The following is a 23,775-nucleotide window of genomic DNA, read 5'->3' as shown; positions in this document are numbered from 1 at the left end:
GTTGAGTCTGTTTTTATTAAAATTTGATTTAAATTTTTTGCTTTAAATTATTTTTTTAGTATGATTGAATCGTTTTAATATATTGATATTATAAATAAATTTTCTAAAATAAAAAAAAAATTATTTTAATATATTTTAAAATAAAAAACTATTTTTAAAAATAATTTTTATCATATTTTTAATCACGCATTTGTTATTTTGCCGTATACCAGGCCAGAACCACAAAGAGAATTGTACTGTTACTGCTCATTCTCCTTTTTTTTGTTTTTGTTTTTTTTTAATCTTATTGCATTCTCTTGGTTTTCATATTTGTTTTTTTTTTATCTAATTGCATCATTATGGGGCCAATTTAATGAATAATAGGTTTGTTTACTTTCATTTTAGTCCAGCTTTTATTTTTATTAGATCCTCCTGGTTTTCGTTTTAGTGCTTGGATCTAATTTTTTTTAAATTGCATCCTGTTAGAGTCAATTTTATGAGTGATAGGTTTAATTTGGAATGATTTTATTTTATTTTAGTGCTTAAACTATTTTTTTTATTGCATCCATTTGGGATTTGGTCACTTAGTTGTGTTTAATTTGGAATACAGAAAAGAAATTCAAAGAGCGACCTCAAAAATTAAGACTTTATTTATATTTTTGTTTGTAATTTTAAAATTTATATTTCAATATTGGGTTTACTAAATTAATATTTATGATTTATTTTAATTTGTTATTTATAGAATTTTTTTGTATCATTAATCGGGTCATGGATTTGACGTATTAAACTGAATTTATCAGCGTTTTTTAGATTCTTTTATTTAATTTATTTTTTTAATTTTATTTTTTAACATTTATTTAATTAAAAATTAAATTTTTATAATTTATTTTAATTTGATTTAATAAATTATCTCCGTCTTTATATTAAGTTATGAGTTTGGTGCATTAACCATATTGACTTGAGTTATTTTTTTATATTTAATATTTAGTTGATTGTGAATTAATAATTTCATAATTTGTTTTATGTGAGATTATTATAATTTTATGATTTAAATTATAAATTTGATATATATATATATATGGTGAAAGATCGGCCCTGCTCATAGGCCAAAACCGTTAAATTTGGCTCGACTTGGGTGGCTTTCTCAAATCAGTCGTGGCAGCGGCATAAGAAATTGATCTCAATGTGAGTCTCTGGGAACGAAGATTCAGACCTTCAACTTTTCAGAAAGGTCGTCTATATGCTCCTCCTTCCACCACTCGAGCCCTGGTTTGATGCTTCTTTTTATTGACGTGGATGGTCTTTTTATTATTATTATTATTATTATTATTGGAGGAATGTATCACCTGGCTGCAAAATGAATGCACCAAAACGAGAAGTTTCGATGGATTTTTAAAATACTAACATAGACAGGAACAAAGAATGTTGGTAGATGAATTTTAGGTCACAACCAACGACAAGCTTGGAGCTCACAGACTTCGATTTTGATAAAGCTGTAATAATGGACATTGGATTCAGTTATTTTAGAATTGTAGCCTGGCTGATTGAGGATATCCTTAGCTGCCTCTATATTCATTCGGCCGAGCTACGATGGATGCTTGTGTGACAATGGCAATGAAGTGAAAGAAACAAGAACCCAGTTTTTAGCAAATTCTATCTTCTTTTTTCTCGAGTATTTTGGAGTGGACGAAGCTTGCTTCTCTGGATAAAAAAGTGGGGCTTATGAGGGACTGACACCAATATCTTATGGAGGTGCCGCACTCCCTCTCAACCACACTTGTTATCAGAGAGTGTTTAAAATTGTGATAACTGTTATGTTTTAAAAAATCTAAAGCACCTCATCTGGTGTCTAAAGCCAGCCTCATTGGTTCTGTTCCGGTCCCCCACCATACCAGCACAAAAAGATAAAGCCCCTCGTGTCACTTGGGCCATTTATTTTGTTGGTTTTCTTTTCCTCGGTGGATCCCATGTAATTATCTTGATCATAGTTGAAACCTAAATCACATCACACACTCTGCTCCAATAATGGTGGATTTCTATGATACGTTCACTTTTAATAGAGAATACTATGAGGAGAGTTGAGGTAGTTGTCGAAGCATATTTCTTCAGAGAGCACCTAAGATTTGGAGGATATCATCTCAGCACTTTCTCGGGCTTTACAAAGATTCTACGATTGCCAGCTTTAAGAGCCCCATATATACCTAGCTAGTAGCTACTGCCCGCACTCTAAAGAACTAAAGAAGAGACATATACAATGCCTCGGCACTTCCTCAACATTTGTTTTTGTATTTAAAATATGTTTGAGTTTGTTTTAAAAATATATTGGTTTAAAAAATATAAAATTGATTTTTAAATATATTTTTTAATGATTTTGATATGCTGATATAAAAAATAAAAATATCCTAAAATAACTATTTTAATGTTTTTCAAGGGAAAACAATACTATATACTATAACAACAAAGACACTATTAATATCATTTATGTGATTAACTCATAAATTGTGTGACTTATATGTGCTAATCTAGAAAAGAGTAAGAGGTATTATGTTATTGGGCAATTTAATCAATTAGTTTTATTAAAATAACATGGTTTTGTTTCTATATACATATTAAGAATTTGTCTTTAATGTTAAGATTGATAGGTTTGATAAGGTAAACTAAATTATTGAAAATCTAGTTAAATCAATGAAACTTGATAATTCATTTTATTATTTAATTCAATTAAAAATATGATTTACATGGAGTTTTGAATTCTAAATTTCTCAAATTCACTTGCTAGAACAGGTAGTTTTGAGGGCTAAAAAGCACCATGCCATGAATTTTATTATGGTTTTTGTCTTGTAAAGGTGAAATGGTCATTGAATCAATATATATATATATATATATTTTCAAAATTAAGTTAACCCGCAGATAAATGTGTAGATGAAGGAAAAAACGGATAGCTAGACAAGGGCAACTTTGTACATGTTCCGTTCATTTTGGTATCGAAAGAAAAGGCCACTTGTAAAATTTCTTGCTTACCTCAGCAACTTTTAGCATAAGGTCCCTTATAGTGGCTGTGTGAATAATATGAGTGGTGGACAGACTATGCACAAGTGCATGAATATATAGTACTGAGATGTGGTAGGAAAAAAAAACAAAAAGGGGGTTTCCCTTTGGACGTGCTATATTTTTTTAGCTTGAAAATGATAATTAATTAATCATGATCTAAGTATCTTTCAAAAGAATAGCTAGAACATACTTCATAAATGCATCTTGTAGAGCATATATATATATATATAGAGAGAGAGAGAGAGAGATTATGTTATTTTAGCAGGGACATTGACAAGCTTAAACTCTAGCTATTTTAGTATAACATGGAAGATAAATAATAATTGAGATAAGATGATGATTTTTCGTTTTATTTTATCAATAAATCTCACGTCTTTATTTATCCAAATAGCATCTGAAAATTGTGAAGAATAGATTCCACGTTTGATAAGATATTCTTGCATGTTAGCTTACATGATTCGTGTGATTACTTGTGAAGAGAATGCCACGAAGAAGAGTCTCGATCGAGCATGTCTGCCAAGCAAACCCTATCATGAAAGCAAAAGCTTGGTTCTCAGCAAGCATCGCAGCCTCTCCCACAAAAGTCTGAAGCATGTGGAAAACGAATGGAGTGCAATATATTCAAAGCTTCCACAAGTTTATAACCCAAAGGGAGATCATAAATTTGTCTAGGCATGTTTATTTTACTAATCTTAGGTTGTGATTCATGTCTTCAATAAATAAATAAATAAATTATTTCTTTGAATATAATGTGATTCATGTCTTCAATAAATAAATAAAGAAATTATTTCTTTGAATATAAATACAGCAGTGGTTTTTTATATATAAAAAAGAGGTTATATATATATAATTCAATTCAAGATGTTTTTAAAAGAAAAGGGCATGCACTGTTTATTTCCAATTAAGTTATGATTTATTAGCTATAATCCAAGAATTTGAGTCTCATTGATATATAGTTAAAAATGTATGCTATAATATTAACACATATTAAAGCATAATTTTCTACAAGGAAAGTTGAAGATTTTGGTTTTTGTTTGATATTGTGGTGTAGGGTATTTTTCAAAAATATTTTTTTTATTTCAAAATCATTTTCTTCATATTTTTTTTTAGCATCATCACATTAAAACTATTAGATAATACTAAAAAAATATCAATATTTTTTTAAGTTAAATATATTTTTAAAACATACTAAAATACAAATACAAAGACCAATAATAATAATTTAAAAAAGCAAAGCTAATAAAATAATAAAAATATCAAAACCATACTCTAATATGCAAGTACATGGGAATATTTTTAGAAAAAAATAATTACCTAGAAAGTTTGTACCCTACATGATCCTAAAATCCAATCCTTATTTGCTTGCGATGGAGATGCATCTATTATTGATTGATGGTGGAGTTCCACTTAACTCTCTTCAAAAGGAACCATATTTTAGGGGGGGCCTCTTTTTTTGTATTTCTTAATCCTCCTTTGTGGAATCCATTCCAGTAATGTTGACATCACACTAATTTTGAGCCACTCCTTTTTTTAAGAATAATTTTCCGGCCATGTAATGTCGGGCTCTTTTTTTTATAAGAATTGAAAGTTAATTTTTAAAATATTTTTAATTTAAAAATATGTTAAAAATATTTTTTTAAAAAATTATTTTTAATATTAACATGTAGAAATAATTTAAAAATATTAAAAATAATTTAAAATAAATAAAAAATAATTTATTTCAAAAATACCTTTGAAAGAATACAAAATCAAACAATTATATATATATATATATATATATATATATAATTCTTGATAGTGGTCTAGTTGAGTTTATGGTTTACTAGTGAATCAAAGATTTGGAGCATCTAAATCAGCATGATTCTTGTCATTGACCAATAGTCCATTAAAATCCCACTACCCCATAATTCATGCAACTAGAAATCCTCTTTTCTTTTAAGATAATTAGACAAAAATAGTACCCTAATTTGATGGCTTGGGTTGATTCCTAATTATTATAGTCAATTTAAAAGTATAATTATGGTTATTTTTTAAAGTATTTTTCCTGTTGAAATATATTAAAATAATATTTTTTATTTAAAAAAAATTATTTTTAAATTTAGCATATCAAAACAATATAAAATATATAAAAATTATTTTTAATAAAATAAATAAATTAAAATGATGATTCTTTTTCGAAACATGGTGCATAATCTTCGTATTTATACCTCCCACCACCTAGTACCATAGGATAATAGGTATATATAGGGTCCCTCACGTTTAAGGAACCTAATTAATCAGTGTCATGAAACAAAATATCCAAGGTTGTCATTAGCTTAAGAACCGATCATGGAAGATCGATCACCCAAATCTTCAAAGCTCAATTGAAAACTTGTCACCATAAAATGTCTCTTCTCTACCATGCTAGACCCCTCAATTAAAAGGATATTGTCTTGTTTGAGAGTGAATTTGACGTGACATTATGGTGCATTTCTTCTTTTAAAAATAATTTCTAGAAATTATTTTTTAAACTTTTTTATATTTATTTATTATTAACAAAATTAGTTAGCATAAAATACTTTTAAATAAAAAATTAACTTGATTTTTAGAAAAGTATTTTTATTTATAAAAATTTTAAGAATTTATACATGTATTTAATTAAATAAATTAAAAATTATTTAAGCTAATAAATATAAAACAAAAACATTGTTAATTATAAATAAAAACTAAATTAGAAAAATCAAGTATCCATGAGGATACTTAATTTTGCAACATTGGGTATACGCCCAATTATTTTATTTAAGCTAATAAATATAAAACAAAAAAAATTGTTAATTATAAATAAATACTAAATTAGAAAAATCAAGTATACATAAGGATACTTAATTTGCAACATTGGGTATACGCCCAATTATGTTTAATAATTCTTAAATTTTTTATTTATTCAAACAATTATATATCATGATTATCCATGCCAATAAAACAATATTTACCTAATAAAAGTTTTTTCTATTTTTTTTTAAATATCATGATGTGCTCATCTCATACTTACATTTAATCAATTAATTTAGTTTAATTTATTTTAAAAATAAAATATATTTTTACAAAGCTAAATTAAAAAAATAATAAATAAAAATATTTGAAATAACCCAAGTTATTTTCAAAATTAGTAAAAAATTATATAAAAAGAAAATAAAAAATAATACAACTTAATCTCCAATTAAATAAATATTTAATGATAAAGTTAAAAAAATATAAGTTTAGAAAAAAAACAAATAAACCAAGCAAAATCAAATAAACTTTTTAAATCTAGTTTAATCTCTATAACCCACAACTCTTGAAATCTTAAATCTAGATTTAATCAATAAGCTTAATTTTAATTAATTTAATATTAAAATGATAAAAAAAAATTAATTTCAAGATAATTATTTTTGACAAACCTAATGACCTAGACACTCTATTTTTTTTTTTAAATAATTATTTTTCGAGTCCAAACTCTATTTTATTTTTCTCAATTGAATTGCCTTATTTAATATTAAATTCAATTCAGAGTTAAGTCTTTTATTCGTCAATAGTTCGGAAGTTTTTATGGGCAAGTTTTGGTAAATTCATTAAACTAGGTTGTTTTATTTTGAAAAGAGGATTGAATTGAATTTGAATACTATTAAATAATTAAAAATGAGGTTTAACCGCCGAAGATATTAATTTAAATTGTAGCAAATAAGGTATTTAATTAATAGGATTTATTAATGAAATAAACTTTATAATTTAAATGGAGTATCTCACCACCTTCTGACATTGAAAGTAAAATTCAATCTCATCAAATCTTATGTAAATAAAGTGAAGTGACAGAGGAGATGATGCACCGTCTAATGCAGCAAACAACTTCATCAGTGGAGATGCATGCATCTAGCAAATACATGATGACGTGGATGTTGTTTTTTTTGTATTTTAAAAATAATTTTATATTTTAAAAATAAATAAATTTTATTATTTTAAATTATTTTAATACAGTGATATTAAAAAGAATTTAATTTTTTAAATATTTTTTAAAATAACAAGTACTTTAAAAAATAATTATAACTACAATTCTAAATAATTTCAAATAAATAACACCTTTAATTTTTATTTTTATTTTTTATTCAACTTTAGGATATGAACTGGAGCACACGTGTGTGTTACAAAGAAAATCTAAAACACGTCAAGGGGAAAAAAAAAGCATTGTATTTATGCCATGATTTACTGGAAGATCAAAATAATAAATTTATGATTTTATTTTTTTGAATAAAATTTAATGGTTTATATTAGGAGTTATTATTGTCTTTTCACGAGGTCTATAAGTCTTGAGGCTTTTGTATTTTTGAAATTTCACTTTTAACAATACACTAAAATGATTTTATTATTTTTAAAATTAAAATTTCATTGTCTTTCCTCCATGATCTTATTCATATTTCATTTTGATTTTTTTTTTGTGATTATTATATAGTTTTAGAGACAATTTGGTATTTTAAAAAATAAAAAATAAAAAGTGGTTGAAATACGCATTAAATGTACTAATGAGGAAGCTCCCTACCATGTTTAAGCGGTGGATTCGACATCCAACAAAGGCCTTTATTAGTGTTTTTTAATATATTTTTAAAAAGTTTCGTCCACAGTGTATCAATTTTTTTTACCTCCTAATATTTATATATATTTTCTAAAAGGTTAAAAAGAAAATTAAGCAACGGAGTAGCAAAGGTCACGAATATAGTGTATAAATATAAAAGAAGTCGTAGACTCACAGGTCAATGATAGCCAAAAAGCTAAAAGAAAAGAGAAGTATAGATCTTCATTGGAACCATCATAAATGGGGAACAAGGCAAGTGTGGGGAGTGAGGCCCCATCCTTTTTCTAACGACCACTTGCATGCCCCCATTTTTGACCTCAACAGAACAATGTCTGTGCACATAAACAGTCGCTTTCTCATTTTTTTCATCAGGACACGATTTTTCGTGAATCTTATCACAGTAGTTTACGTGGTCTGTATGATCTGGTGTGGCTGCTGTGAGTTTGGTGGGAGTTTGGCAAAGGTTCAGGTGGGCTTTTATGGTGTTCTGACAGATCATTCTCACCTCTGATCACCCCCACCGGCAAAAAAGTTACACTTCAATGGCGTAAAATCAAAATAACCTTATTTTTGTCCTCCATGGATTGGCTTGGCTCATGCAGTAAATGCCAGTAAAGAGGATCCCATTTCGCTTACGAAAATTTTAGGCTTCTGGCCTTGTTACCTGTTTTGAAATATAAATCACTGAGATTGTAAAAACAAATATATTCTTGCTTTTTCTGAGAAACCAGATTTTTCAGGAATCGATATGTTTATATATGATTTCTTTTCATTTACAAATATGTTTAAAGTTTTATCTTCCATACAACTGCAGTGATATTCTATACAATTATGCTTGGATGTGAAAGTAACTATATCATACTTCTTCAATTTTAAGATTATGATGCTTTTGTTGCCATATAAAATAAAATAAAAATAAGTTGATTATTTATTTTCATACTCTATGCGCTTCTGAGTTATTTTTTTTACATTTGAATTTGAGATAAGAGTATAAACAAAAAAATATATTTAGAAAGTTTTCTTCTTCTCTTTGCTGTCATGAGAAAACTCTGGTTAAACTAAAAAAGGACCCACTTCGAGTTCATCCTCATCTTCATCAATCAAGGAGTTTTTGCCACGATCTGTATGTGTGTGTGTGTATTTCATGTATGTGTAATTTTGACCAACGACAAGCCTTGGGATCGAGTGATCAACCTCCTCACCTAATAGTTTGGCGCATTCCCAACCTCTGTGTGTGTGTATTCCCTGTATATGTACACATTGTTATAGATTCTGACACGTGGGACTGTCTCAAACCTTTCTCTCTATGAACCTTCGTATTGATTTAGATTTTGTTCTTTATTTATTTTTTCCTTCCTAAATCTTCCACTCTTTATCTTCCAACTGTCTCCCATTACATGTACAGTTTAGTTCTCTCTTATTTGTCTAGGAATTTATCCTCGAGGATTTTTACTGTACAAGTAGATTTATTTTTCACATTGTTATTCATATCTTATCAATAAGAAAAAATACCTTAAGTTTAGTATTGGTAAATAAATATAAGATGGACAAAAAATAAAAGATAACGTAGGAGTTAACTGTAATTTTTTCCTTTACCACAGCAGGGTAGGAAATTAGGAATTCACTGCATGTAGATGCCTGAACATAGCATATTTTAAGAAGCAACCCCAGCCTTTGCTTGTTGGTTGTTATTTATCCCTTGTGGTGTTGTAACTGCCAGCGATCAATCAAAGCATTGTCGGGTGTGCTGTCTTCAAATAGTTTAAAGTTGTCTCGATTTTACCAAACTATGGCCACCCTTTCTTAAATTTAATTTATCTGTCGGTTTAAACAAAGATAAAATCACTTTTCTTATATATTACTTCTACTCCATTTCTTGTTAATGGTGATATATTTTTGCTATATATTGTGATTCATCGGCGAATGTCTTCTCATAGCCAACATAGTCTGTGACTCTCTCTATCTTAGTATCACAAGTCTCGAACCACCCCAGTTCATAATTTTCTCATATCCAATGCTTTTCTTACTGATTTCTTGTTTTTCTTTTATTTTCTTTTTCAAGTCATTTTCTTTCAAGCCACTGAAGAGTGAGGGGAATATGTTGTTGTTGGGGCCTTGGTTTTGGGAGGGGTTTTCAAGTTTTCTTGTTTCATGGTTCAATAAAGGAAGGTTTGCTGTTAGTATGTTTCAAGTTCCTTTGAAAATGCCACTGACGAAGGTGAATCTTTGTTCAAAAGTTCAAGAGATTGTGGAGGATGAGGGGGAGGGGCCTTCTCTTCTGGATTTGCCTGAGTTGGCTTTGGAATGCATTCTCGAGAGGCTTTCACCAGCTGATTTGTGTAGCATGGCTGGAGTTTGTAACTCTCTGAGGGATAGGTGTAGAAGTGATCATTTATGGGAGAAACATTTGAAGCACAAATGGGGCAGAGTGATTTGTGAGGCTGCTTGTAAGGAATGGCAATGTCATATAGCTTCAAGGAAGAGGCCAAGCTTTTTAGATCAAAGAAATCAAAAGGGTTTCTTTGGATCTCTAATGGGTATGTGGCCTTTTTTCTGGTATAAACCTCAGTGTGAAAGTAGAAACAAGCCCACAACTTGTTTACCAGTTGATTCAATCATGGCTTTATATCTCTCTCTTGAAAGTGGCAAGTTTTGGTTTCCAGCGCAGGTCTATAATCGTGAGGTAAAGACTGGAAAATACCTGTTCTTGATCTTAATTTTGCATCTTCAAATTGATGATATGATGACTGTGGTTGTGTGTTCATGACAATTCTCTTTATTAATTTTGTTTTTTGGAAAGTTCAATGAGATTCTGTCTCTGTTTTGGTTTCAGAATGGACATGTTGGATTTATGTTATCATGTTATGATGCACAACTTAGCTATGATTCCAGGACAGACACCTTTCAGGCAAGGTATGGAGAGAGAACTCGGATCGGAATCTGAAACTTCTTATCTGTTCTAACGAGCCTTAAATCATTTTATCAAGCTTTGATGAATCTTAAAACTTTCAGCATTGGAAGTTTTTAACCTGTGCCAAATTCTTCTGCACATTGAACTGCAGCTGCTAATATAGCTGAGAATATTTTATTGTCATATGAGAAGTAATTTGTGTTGAAATTGTGCTTTTTTACTTGATCAGCTCATGTGTAAGGCAGGGCCGTCTGCTGAAACTCGTAGGGTATTTTTAATTGCAGGTATTCTCTTTTTGCACGGCGAACAATAGAAGAGAGCATACACTGGGATAGGCTCAGAGCACCACCAGTTGAAACTCCTGCACATGTTCTTTATACTTCTGATTGTTTGAATGACTTGAAACCTGGTGATCACATTGAGATCCAGTGGAGGAGAAGCAAAGAATTCCCTTATGGTATGTTCTCGATCCTAAAAATTTATCGCCTTCGGAGTTGATCAAGTTTCTACCTTCGGTTCAGACTACATTATTTTCCTAGAACCATGCTTCAATCCCTTTTGAGATTTTGAATATCTTCAAAATTTTCTGCTCGTGAGTTGGGATATTTTAGCTTCAATTTGCTTAGTTTCTGCATCTGAATTTCTGTCTTGAAATTGGTCGTGAATTGCTGTATTAATTGTGGGTATACATTAAAATGATCTTTTGCAAAATGAGCAGGTTGGTGGTATGCTGTTGTGGGGCATCAGGAATTATGTGATGGGAATGAAAATCGCTGCCGTTGCCGATACAGTGGTGAGTGTGGATCATCAGAAACTGTAAAATTATCCTTTTCTTATCCTTTTTCATTCACCATTGATACAGTAGAGATTCATGGAATTTACTCTTTCCATTTTTGAAGTAACAGATTAGTCTTGATGGGTAAATCTACAAAGTCTAGGTACTTCATTTGTTGCCTTTGCCTGCTTTTATAAAGAACAAATGCTATTGGAATTCCAATCTTTCTTATCCTCAACATGTTGGGAACTTGTCCTGTCATTACTCAGCTTTGTCGGGCAAGTGAGCTTGAGTGGTTCAAGCAAGCTGAACATCTGTTAGGCCACTTCTAAAACGTACACTTTTCTTCAAAAGTGAGCGACAAAACATGTGCATGATGCATTATCAGTTCCCCACTTTCCTCATTACTTTATCATCCCCATCAATCTCCATCCAGCATCTTTTCTTGATGAATTCAAGAAGCCAATTCAATAATGACATACAACAAGTCGAAGTACGCAACCCAAAATAGATCACAGAACAAACAGTCATAACAAAACAAAAACAGCAGGTCTTTGATCTACAGACAACATCAACACTTTTTTTCACAAAAAAAAAAAAGGATCATTCAAGTGGAATAAAACCTTTCAGCATTATCAATTGATCATTCATTTAGTCTTACAACTTGTGAAAGCAAAAGATGAAAATTCAAAGGTATACTTAAGTATGATTGCGCTACTCCAGCTCTGGCTAGCTGTCGTATTGATGTTTAGTTCATGGTTACTGGTGGCTCATTGAACAAATTGCTGCCATTCATACATGCATCATTTTCAAATATTTGGGTTTCTTTGGATGTTGATGCCATTCATACATGCATCATTTTCAATCAGAGACACACATGATATGGAACAATTTCAATTTTTAGAGTGATTAAGCATGAACATTAGAAGCTCTCATCATGTTGCAGCACTTGCTCAATTTGCTAACATGAAGTCTTGCTAACAGACACAGTAGTACTGGAGTTCAGCCAATACCCCCCTGGCACTCGATGGAGACAGACGATAGTAAACAGGAAGGACCGCAGGGAAGTGGGTAATGAAGCTGACGGTTTCTATGGAGGAATTAGAAAGCTTTACAAGGAGGAAGAGATATTAAAATGGAAGCAGCTATTGCCAAATCAAATCTTCGATTAGCATGATGGACATTTTCCCTTTCACTTTCATAACATACCGACGTAAATAGCTCCCTTCTTTTCCACACTCTTGAGTTGTGATTTCGAGAGCCGAATGCCATAGAAATGTTCCTAGAAAGCTGAACATCACGCTTCAGAGTTTTTGTGAAGCTTGCTGCGGCCTCAGAATAGTGTAGTCTTGTGTGTATTGTAATTTTGTAAGCAATATATATATATATCCCTAATGAGTGAGTCTTTGTGTAGGGAAAAGATAATCAGTTTTATTATTTCAGTTGATGCATTTCTGATGAAACGTGCCTATATTTTTAACAGAAAAAATGCCGTGTTCAAAATTCATATTGTCATTGGTTATAAGATTATTGTTTTTTCCTTTTTTATCTATTGTATTTTTCTATAAATCTCTTTTAGTTGGTGTTATTCTCACCTCATAAGTTATTATTCTCACTTTATAAATATTATTCAGATAAATCAAATTACCCATAATTATATTTTCATAAATGAAGATATATTAGATTTTGGTTCTGTATTTAGATCTGGAAAATATAACTAAAAGAGTAAATTCTTTATTTTTATAATCATGAATGTAATTTTTTAATTTTTTTTCTATCATCACCTATCACGTAATTATTTTATTGATTTTTTTGTCGTATTATATATTTGTTTTGTTCTAGACATTATCCACCGAATAAAAATATTCATTTAGAAAAAAAAATTAATAAAGTCAGTAAGATTTTAAGAGCTTTAATTTTTATCTACTCCTTTTTTTCTTCGAATTAATTTTTAATTTTAATAAATTAGAAAAAACAACATTTTAGTTATATCTAAAAACATTTCATAATCTTATTAAAAACAAGGAGTAATGTAGCATATCAATATAATTTGCAACAAATATGGAATGAAATAATAAGTTATAAAATGAGAATAATGCCATTTCCCCCTTAAAATTGGTATTATTAACAAACTTGCAAATTAGTATTATTATTATTAACATATGTTAAAAGTATTTGTCATTTAATTGTATCAATAAATAATAAAATATTAGGGTTTTTTTACTTTGATCCTAAAAAATCTTGAGGATTTATTTAATTTCAGTTATTTTTCTATTTTATTTGACAACATTAAAAGAACTAGGTATTAAACTTTACAATTTATTTTGACTTATTTGCTATGAATTTATTTTGGTCTAATGACTTAAATCACAAGTTTTGCAAGTTAGTCATGTTAACTCGAGTTATTTTTTTAATTAATTTTTATATTCAACATTGAATTGATTGAGAATCAGATTTTATAATTGTTTTTTTATTTGCTTTCTTTTAGGTTATCAAGTTCTCATAATCCATGTTACAAGTTTTATAAATTAGCCAAGTGGACTCTTTTTTTTTGTTAATATTTTTTAAATTTTTATTCTTTAAAATTGGGTTGATTAATAATTAAAATTTATATAATTTTTTATTTTTTTGTTATAGAATTATCCTGATCTAAGTTTGACAGGTTAACTCATATTAATATGAGTCATTTTTTTTTTAATTTAATCATTTATCACGATCTTAGGACTCTGGTCAAGGGTTAGATTAGTTGACTCAGTTTTTTTTAGTTTAATTTTTTTTTAATTTTATCATTCAATAATAAAAATTAGACTTTATAATTTATTTCAGTTTGTGTTCTATGAAGTTATTCTAGTCGCATAATCCAGATCACAAATTTGGTTAGTTAACTTAGGTTGTCTAGGTTGGTTTTTTGTGTTCTTTTTTTAAGTGATTTTTTTTAATTTCATTATTCAATATTAAGTTGGTTGAGAATTAAGCTTTATAATTTGTTTTGATTTGCTTTCTAAAGAGTTATCTTAATTTTCTAATCTAGGTTTGATAGATTAACTTAAGTTCACTCAATTCATTTTTTAGTTATATTTATTTTTAGTTTCATTCTTCAACGTTGAGTTGGTTGAAAATTAAGTTTATTTGTTTTTTATAATTTTATTATAATTTCATGACATGGGTAGCAGATTTGGTCGGTTAACCCGAGTCAATCTAATATGTTATCGTTTTAATATTTAGTAAAAGATATCATCTTAAATTTTTTAGTTAAATTTTTTTAGTAAAAAATATCATTTTAAATTTTTTAGTTAAACCATATTGTTATTAGTCATTCGGTTTATCTTTGAATAAGCCAAGTTGACCAAGTTGCATTAAGTTAATTTCCATATAATTTGAAAATATCATACTAAAAAAATATATTAATATCAACTAAATATTTTTTTAAATCCAAAAATAATTAATATGGTCCGTAATGCAGGGCAACAATGATCTAATTAACAAGAATTAATCGGGAAGGGGAAATCATTATTCCCCTCCTCATAAAGCACGATTCATTGGAACATTATTTTGATTTTTTTTAATTTTAATTTTTTTAATTATTTTCATCCCTTAATATTAGATTTATCAGAAATTAAATTTCATAATTTATTTCAGTTTATTTTTTTATAAGGTTATTTTAATCATATAATTTAAGTTATAAGTTTTACAGGTTAAGTCGATTGACTAAGATTTTTTTGTTTTTAATTTTCTTTCTTCAATTCCATCATTCTCTATTTGGATTGATTGAGAATTATGTTTTATAATTTGTCTTGGTTTACTTTCTATGAGATTATTCTAATTTCATAACTCAAATCAAGGATCTAATGGGCTAAATCAAGTTAATCCATATCTTTTTTGCTTATTTTTAATTGCATAATTCAATATTAAATTAATTAAAAATTAAATTTTATAATTTATTTTGATTTGTTTTTTATTAGGTTATGTTGGTTGTATGATCTAGGTTTGACGGGTTAATCTGTGCGAAATCATGTTTTTTTTAATTGTTAAATTAATTGGGAATTGAATTTCAATGTATTTTTTAATTTGCTTTCAAAATAAGGTTATTATAATTTCATGATTTATTTTGTAGATTTTATATTTTATATGTTAACTTATACAATATATTATATTTTTAATATTTTTAAAAAATATCATCTTGATTTTTTTAATTAAACTATATATTTTTAATTATTTTATTTTTTAAAATTTATCAAATTAACTTGTTATATTATATTCTTGAAAACACATTAGCATCTTTTTAATTTAAAAATAAAATTGGATCTTACATGAATCATAACATAACACGGTAAAAAGTTCCCGAAGGAAAAGGCCACGCATTGCTCTATAAAAACTAAAAACACTCAAAAAAACTATTTTCCATACATTTTTATAATAGACTTTTTCAATACTTTTTTTTTTTTAAAAAAAAAAAGTTACAAGAGTCTAGCATGTTTTATATATATATATATAAACCTTTGCCCCAAAATAGAAAAATAAATAAAGAAAATTAATCAATCACATTCCATTCCATCTCAATTTCCCATCTACCAGCGACCTCTTCTTAAAACTGAATTTTTTGTCAACTTTTAACCAAATCCAATACCCACATCAACAACAACGTAGAAATTAGTAGAAAGTTCGTCGTCGCCGTCGCTTGGTAGCGCCTCCTTTGACCCAGAAAGATGAACGGCGGCCCCTCTGGTTTCAGTGCGTCGACCAATTAACCCCCTTCCTTTCTTTTTCCCCCTTCATTTTCATTGATTGATGTTGTTGATATTGATATACATCTAAATTTTATGATTCTTATTTTTATTTTTTGTGGGTTTGGTGATATATAGACAATGCGCCTGTTACGAAAACATTTGTTATTGCAAGTGCAATTTTTTCCATTTTCTTGAGGATCAAAGGTGGCCCTAACAAGCTTGGACTATCGTATCAGGTTCGTTCTATTGGCTTTACTGTTTTTCTTACGTGGTTTTTTTTTTCTTTTTTTTACAATAGTGGTAGATTGATTGAAATTAGAGTCAGAATTTATATTTTGTTTCACAAAAATATTAATAGTTTTCCTTTTTAGTTTAGATGTTAATTATCCTTGTTTTAATGATTTCTTTCTTAAAAGTTATAATTTTATGACTTATAAGGTAAACTTAGAACTCAACTGGTTGCTGATGGGCATAGAAGAGTGAGGGAAGGAGAGTTTACAGTAGAATTATAGATAAAATGGGATGATGGAGCATGTAGTTGGTTAGGGAATCTTGTGGGGTTGGATGGTTTTGTGGAACTTTGTTGATTTGGGAGTCATGGTATTGGACATTATAGGATGTACAAACTGGATTTTTTTGAAAATGACAAAGTTATCAGATGGAAATTTCTGAGGAATCAGCTCAGTAGCATGATTTTGTAACATCCTTTGTTAGGATTGTGTGAACTGAAGTTGAATATTGACTTGGGTATGGGTTTACTGGGGATTCTGAGGCAGATTTTTTTATTTTTTATTTCTAGGGGGAGGTGGGGTCTGTTTAGCTATATCCCATGGAAGTATACTTGGGAGATTGAGGCATCTGTTTCCAGCAATGCAGGGTAACATCTTGATTTTAGATGATATGAATGGATTTCTATATTTTAGTGTGAAATATCCGTCTTTATATGGTTTAGCCTTATCAAATTATAATTTGATGAAGGTATCTGTTAGCCATGGTTGAAGATGTAAGATGAGTTGGAGGAGGAAAAGGATGTTAACCTTGTCTTCATTATGTAGACGACTGTTAGCCATGGTCAAATTATAATATTATGATGTTTCTTGTGTAGTGTGATCCTTGAATTTAAAAATGGAGCACACCTTGCAAATTTTGTTTTTCTTTATGGCAGGATATTTTCAGGAATCCCCGTCTCTGGAAGTTAATTTTGTCAGTTTTCGCCTTTTCATCTACACCAGAAATGATGTTTGGGCTATATCTTCTTTACTACTTCAGGGTCTTTGAGAGACAGATTGGTTCCAACAAGTATTTGGTGAGTTATTATCATCCTAATTTGCTCATGCATTCTTTTGGATTGGCACTTGAGACGAATGTTCCAAATCGACATTATCAATATTTCTACACTTGAGATTTTGCATATCTCCATAATTCTGTGTGCTGTTACCTCTCACCGTTTTGTTTTTGATGAAAAAATTCTTAAGTTGAGAAACATGTCTCTGTTAAGATTCTGCTGCTTTAATCAGTAAATGAATTTATTTATTTGTCTTTCTTTTAAAAAAAAATTGTGGCTCAACTTATGCTTTGGTTTTTGCTCTCTGTTTTCCAACAGGATTGGCCCTAGGAAAGAAATATAAATCTGATTGTGTTTTAGTGTGTGGTTTTCTTTCATTATCATATTTGTTCTCCCTTTTATTTTTTTTGTTTATTGAAGTCTGCCCAAATTTTGCAGGTCTTTATTTTGTTCTCTGTGATAGTTTCATTACTCTTTGAGGTCTTTGCTGTTGCACTCCTTAAAGGTATGATGTCTATCCCTGTTTGATGCATTGTTTTTTTTAAAGTGCTTCTCTTTTTCATTAATCTCTTACACCTCAAGTATATAACCCGTGGAAGTTGTTGTTAACTCCATTGTTACTGTAAAAACAAATTGGGTAAATTTGCTGCTATGATATTTTCTTTTTGCTGAGCAATATAGTGATATACATTGCCTATTAGTTCTCTCTCCTCTTCTTTTTTTTTCCCTAGATGTGAAAAACCTCAGTAGAGGTCACATTAGGAAGTTCCAGGACCAAGATGCTGGATTTCAAATTTATGGTTGCTAATCATGGGTTGTGGGGACCACACTTCACTCCTGTCTTGTTGGATGATATTGACTTTATTGACACAGTCAAATGAGTGCTGCCTGCATGCCTTGTGCCATCTTCCAGCTTGTAGATACCCCATACTATCATTTACAATCCTTTGAATATGAAGAAAAATTTCAACATATTGTCCTATATACTATTTCTAAGGGTGCAAGTTTATTCTGCTGGCTGTGTCCTAGCAAAAATAAGAGCTTATTCATTTATTTATGCTCTTCATGCTTCTTTTATAGGTGATTTTTCAGCAAACGTTCTTTCTGCTGCATTACAATCATGCCCAACAATTAATTGTGTCTGTTTATATGCAGATCCTTCAGCCAATCTTCTGACATCAGGACCTTATGGTCTTATATTTGCTTCATTTGTTCCCTTCTACTTTGACATTCCAGTATCAACTCGGTTTCACATCTTCAGCAACCACTTTTCTGATAAGTCTTTCATATATCTAGCTGGTGTTCAGGTAAAAGAGAACACTTGCACTTTTCTATGTGTGAATGTGTTTTTCTTTCCCCCCCCTTTTGGTTTCGGTTTCAGTTTCTGCCACATCTGCCCCTTCTTTTCTCTTTCCAATACCAGAGATCCAATATCAGTTTTGGTTCTGCAGCTTCTTTTATCATCCTGGAAAAGATCAATCTTGCCTGGGATATGTGGTATCCTTGCTGGTTCCTTGTATCGTCTAAATCTCTTTGGCATCCGCAAGGCAAAGGTAGGTTTTTTGGCTTCACCTCTTATTTTCTGTAACTAATTGTTGACAACAATAGATGACAGCTTAGATTGTGAGGTATCTATTCTTTAGGTCTTTGCTTTGTGTTGTAATGAAATTGGGTGTTGTGAGCTGGAGCTGATCAACTTAATTCAACTTCTTTGCTCTATGCTCAAAGATTTGTAGAGAAAAGTCCATAGGAAATTGTTGGTTGGATCTGATTATTTGACATGAAGTTATTTGTGTATGCAATAACTTAACCAAACTTCTTTACTGTATCTATAAAGGTTGATTGGGAAAATTCATCCACAGCGTTTAAATATTAGATTGACTTGGTTCAGGTGTGTGATCATGTGGTGGTGTATTTTCAGGTTTTCTGCATGTGTTACGAGTCTTGTTTCTGAGCAAAATGTTTTGTTATGGTTTTGATCTTCTATAGGTCTGATTTTTGTGTAATTTGATCATTCCTGGACAGACCTGTTTGAGAGATTATTCGTGATAAAATCAGTTGAATTATGATTATCGTGAACCATAAGATCTTTGATAGTCTCTAGCACTTGTTAGGGTTCTAAAATGTGAAGAAATGAGATGTTTGCATGCATGTGCAGGATATGATTCAGCTTCTGTGCTCAATTTATCTTCACAAAATTACAAATAACAATGTTCCCTTGTTTAGTTGACCATCAAGTTTCCTTTTCTTCTTCTTAACTTGTGTAACTGACTTACTACAGGAAACAAGTCAGTTTGCATCATTAGAAAGTATTATTCCCTGCCTCTTTTTCCCTTCATCTGTTTCTTATAATTAAAATTTAATGAAACATTCAAAGTGTTCAGAGTGTCAATTGCTAAAGCTGACTCGAAGCTATAAACTAATACTTTATTGTTTACTACTCTATCTGCTACAGTTCCCGGAGCTCATAGCTTCATTCTTCTCATGGCTTTCTTGGCCGTCCACGGGCAGTCCACAAGGAGCAACTACGAGGAATGTAACAGGAAGTGCACTATCCCATGCTGGTCGTCATGTGGAGGCAAGTCTCTCGATAACCACTGTTAGAAAGATTGAAATTGGTTTTTGTTTGAATGCCTCTCAATGGAGGTTTTCCTCTAATTAATTAGTTAAAATTATCCACAGCCTAATCGCCTCTCAATGGAGGTTTTCCTCTAATTAAATAGTTAAAATTATCCACAGCCTAATCATTATAATTACATGCATGATTTTCTCTATCAAATCATTCAAAAATCCCTAACATTGCTCCACCAACCATATAAATCCCTAACATTGCTCTACCAACCACAAAAATCCTGTCAATATAAATTATTGCAATATATAAAATATTGCCTAATCTAGTAACAACCTCCACCACCCTTCTGTCTCCCTCTTCAGCCTTCTCCCCTATCACCTTTACCATCATTTTCCTATATTTCCTTCACCTTTTTTTCTCCCCTCTGGAGACTGGAACCCGAGTTTGACTTGTATGAACAGATCGATTTCTGAGTATAGAAAGTCAATTTTCTTTAACAAAATTTTTGGGAGGCCCAAGACTGCAAATTTAAGGAGTTGTCTTGTCCTTTTCTTTTCTTGAATCTTGCACTTGAAACTATAAATTCTTACCTCTGAAACTGCTATGGTGTGAATCAATTGCTTATATTATCAACGTCACTTTGTTAGTTTAATTTAATTTATCCATAACAACTGATCTTTCTCGTTGGTTTCAGAGAACTTATCCTGCTCCCATGGCTCCTTCCACAGAGCCAACACAGGATGCCATTGCTACTCTGGTTTCTATGGGCTTTGATGGGAGCTCAGCTAGACAGGCACTTGTGCAGGCTAGGAATGACATCAATACAGCTACAAACATTCTTCTTGAAGCGCTGTCCAACTAATTCATCGGTGCTGTGAAATGGAATTCAGGCTGTTACCTGGGAGATAAACCCATCAATAGTAAGACAGGGTGATCGATCGGATGAATTTATTTTCATAACTAGATCTAGACCCGGGAATTCATCAAGGTGTTCCTGGCATCATTTTTTAGTGTTTTCCCTCTTGCTTATTTTATTCAGTGTCACGTTTGAGATTAGAAATTCTTACACCAACGATGAACCTGTACAATTGTTGACAGCGTATCTGAACACATGCATGTCATTGGGGGGTTAAGTACATAGTTGTCTTCTCATACACTTGCGGTCTTTCTGATCAATTGATCACCTATTTATGGGACATCTGATGAAAATGGTGGAGTTCATATGCTGACACAGTTGTAAATTTAGACTATGGAATGCATTTGCTGTTTAGACGAAGTTATGTGAATCTTGTCAATTCTACTCTGTCCAATGTATTTGTGCTGATGCGTGTAAATGTGGCTGTGTTCATGTCCGTGCCCCTGTTCACCTACACGCACATACATGGCAACCCAAAGGGAACACCTCTTCTACTGCGCAGCGCTCACTCCATATTCTGATGTCGATCCTGCTGATGAGGTCCATTTATTCTTTAATTAAAAAGATTTACGTATTGTCTTTCATTAATTAAATTTACACCTTTTTTCTTCTTGGTTTTCTTATTTGTTTATTCACAAGCAGTGAGGCTATTCACGACGATTATCTACAACACAGCACAACTTAGCCACCATGGTTTGAAACTGGCTATCCTAGGTTGCTTCAGTTCTTGATCGACATCCAGCCCCGTCTATGCTAGATCCTGAAGAGCCAGGATTATTTTTCAAAGAGTTGTCTCCGTATCCCTTTTACTTGAATTATAAAAGAAATCGAACCTGATTACGGCAACATATCAGCTTTATCAGCTTTACGGCAACTGACAGTAGCACTCCATCATTCTCAACACTTGACTTCTCAAATTGATCTTTAAGACTCGTTATGTTAATATTGTAGTTCATCAGATAGCCAAACTGTCTTCCAATCGGTGCCTCCAATTATTCTCCATCTTTGTATGCAGCTTAAGGATTTTCATTTTGTAGTGTTTGGGAGTCCAGTTCAATCGTGTTTTTTTTTTTTGTTATTTGATTATTTTGATCTTGAAATAAAAAATAATTTTTTTAAAAAATAAAAAATTATATTAGTTTAATATATTTTCAAATAAAAACTATTTAAAAAATAACACCTACTACCGTTCCAAAAACCGTAAACTTAAAAGTAACTAGTAGTGGCTCCATATAATTTAGTAGCCACTTAGATAGGGTCTGCGCTACATCACGTGTTGATCCAAATTTTTCAATGTAAAAATAGATGCCAAGGTAATTCAAGCGTTCTTGAAAAAATGAGTCATTAACTTAATTATATATAATAAACTCAATTAACTCAAATAATATAAAGATAATAAATAAATTGATAATTTTAAAAAATATCAACTTGAGTCTATTCGGGTTAATATACCACATTTATGACCTCATCATGGTATTAAAATAATTTGTTAAAAGCAAATTGAATAAAACTATAAAGTTTAATTATCAAATAATTTGATATTAAAAGATGAAACTGAAAAAAATAATTAAAAAATATTAAGAAAAAAATTTGATTGAACTTGTTAACCTCGCGACTATGAACATGAGATTAGGATAATCTCATAGAAAGAATTTTTTTTTCATGAGATTAGGATAATCTCATAGAAAGAAAATTTAAAAAAAAAAACACAAATATCAATTCCTAATAAATCAAATATTAAATAATAAAATTAAAAAAAAATCAATTTTAAAAAATAAAATAAACCCATGTTAATTTTTAAAACCTATTATCCCAGTTATGAGCCCGTAATTAACCCTATAGGAAACAAACCCTAAAAAGTAGCTAAACAAAAATAGGAAACAAACCCTAAAAAGTAGCTAAATTTTTTTTTAAATTATTAAAATATTAAAGGATAAAATTTTAAAAAATAAAATAAAAATAATTTAAAATAGAAATAATAATTATTAAAAGAAGAGAGATTAAATTTGATATGAAAATAATTTGAAATTAAATATTAAGGGATGAAGTTGAAAATATAATTCAGTTAGAAAAAATAAATTAAAAAGAATTAACTACTCCTATTACATTATGAAATAAATAATACTTGATATAAAATATTTTTTTATTATTCTATTAAACTATTTATAATTTCATTACATATAAAATTCAGCCGATAAGAATTACAGTTTTTATAATTTTGTGAGCGTGTAATAAAATTAGATAAAATATTATCAGGTATAAAATTGATATTACAGTGCGAATGAATTTAATTTACTCTAAACTAAATTTTTTTAAAAAACATTGTTCAAACAATTAACACATGAAAAAAAAACACGTGAATAGTACAAGTGAATTACACTATTTACATGAACAGTATAATTCACTAAACAGTGTATCTATCATGCGAATGAATTTAATTTACTTTAAACTAAATTTTTTTAAAAAAAATTGTTCAAACAATTAATACATGAAAAAAAAACACATGAATAGTACAAGTGAATTCCACAGTATAATTCACTAAACAGTATGCCTATCGTAGTTTGAAACTCCCGTAAAAAAGCAATATTTTACTGCTTCTAAAAAACCATAATCCAACTGCATATAAATAGTCATTTCTTGTGTTTTTAAAAAAACACAAACGTTAATGCATAGCCAAACGGGCTCTTAACCATTACACCGTTGGACACACATGCGGCACCAATAAAATGAAGACTTTGAGGGCTTCCACCACCGCCCCTAAAAGGGGCATTTGGAGGTGACGCTCAGTGACGTGCGCCGTTTACTTGCTTGAACTTGGACATATAAGCTATTTTTTCAATAATATTTTTATTAATCAATATACCTCTCATGTGAACTTTTTAAAAATTTATATTAATAATTTTTATACAGTGTATTTGGAAAGTAAAGGGATTGAATTGTCCATAATATTGAAGGTCATTGACCTGAATTTTCC

At 30.0% G+C, this 23,775-nt stretch overlaps 2 protein-coding genes across 2 annotated transcripts; both read left to right on the top strand.

The window, feature by feature from the left end:
• The first annotated feature begins 9,313 nt into the window (after positions 1-9,313).
• On the top strand, positions 9,314-12,823 carry LOC105107988 (F-box protein At2g26850-like). Its single transcript, XM_011002114.1, has 5 exons — positions 9,314-10,298; positions 10,449-10,528; positions 10,811-10,983; positions 11,245-11,319; positions 12,286-12,823. Exons 1-5 carry the CDS (start codon positions 9,630-9,632, stop codon positions 12,471-12,473), a joined length of 1,185 nt encoding a protein of 394 aa, XP_011000416.1. The 5' UTR covers positions 9,314-9,629; the 3' UTR covers positions 12,474-12,823.
• Positions 12,824-15,788: 2,965 nt separating this feature from the next.
• Positions 15,789-21,190, top strand: LOC105107987 (ubiquitin-associated domain-containing protein 2-like). Its single transcript, XM_011002113.1, has 8 exons — positions 15,789-16,032; positions 16,164-16,264; positions 17,194-17,334; positions 17,752-17,818; positions 18,469-18,620; positions 18,765-18,866; positions 19,769-19,891; positions 20,580-21,190. The coding sequence occupies exons 1-8, from the start codon at positions 16,008-16,010 to the stop codon at positions 20,745-20,747; spliced, it is 879 nt and encodes a 292-aa protein (XP_011000415.1). The 5' UTR covers positions 15,789-16,007; the 3' UTR covers positions 20,748-21,190.
• The last annotated feature ends 2,585 nt before the right edge of the window (positions 21,191-23,775 follow it).

This window comes from Populus euphratica, unplaced genomic scaffold (assembly GCF_000495115.2).
Source record: "Populus euphratica unplaced genomic scaffold, PopEup_1.0 scaffold179.1, whole genome shotgun sequence".
Taxonomy (NCBI): domain Eukaryota; kingdom Viridiplantae; phylum Streptophyta; class Magnoliopsida; order Malpighiales; family Salicaceae; genus Populus; species Populus euphratica.
Note: the sequence above shows the minus strand (reverse complement) of the source record. Positions and strands in the feature narration are given on the sequence as shown.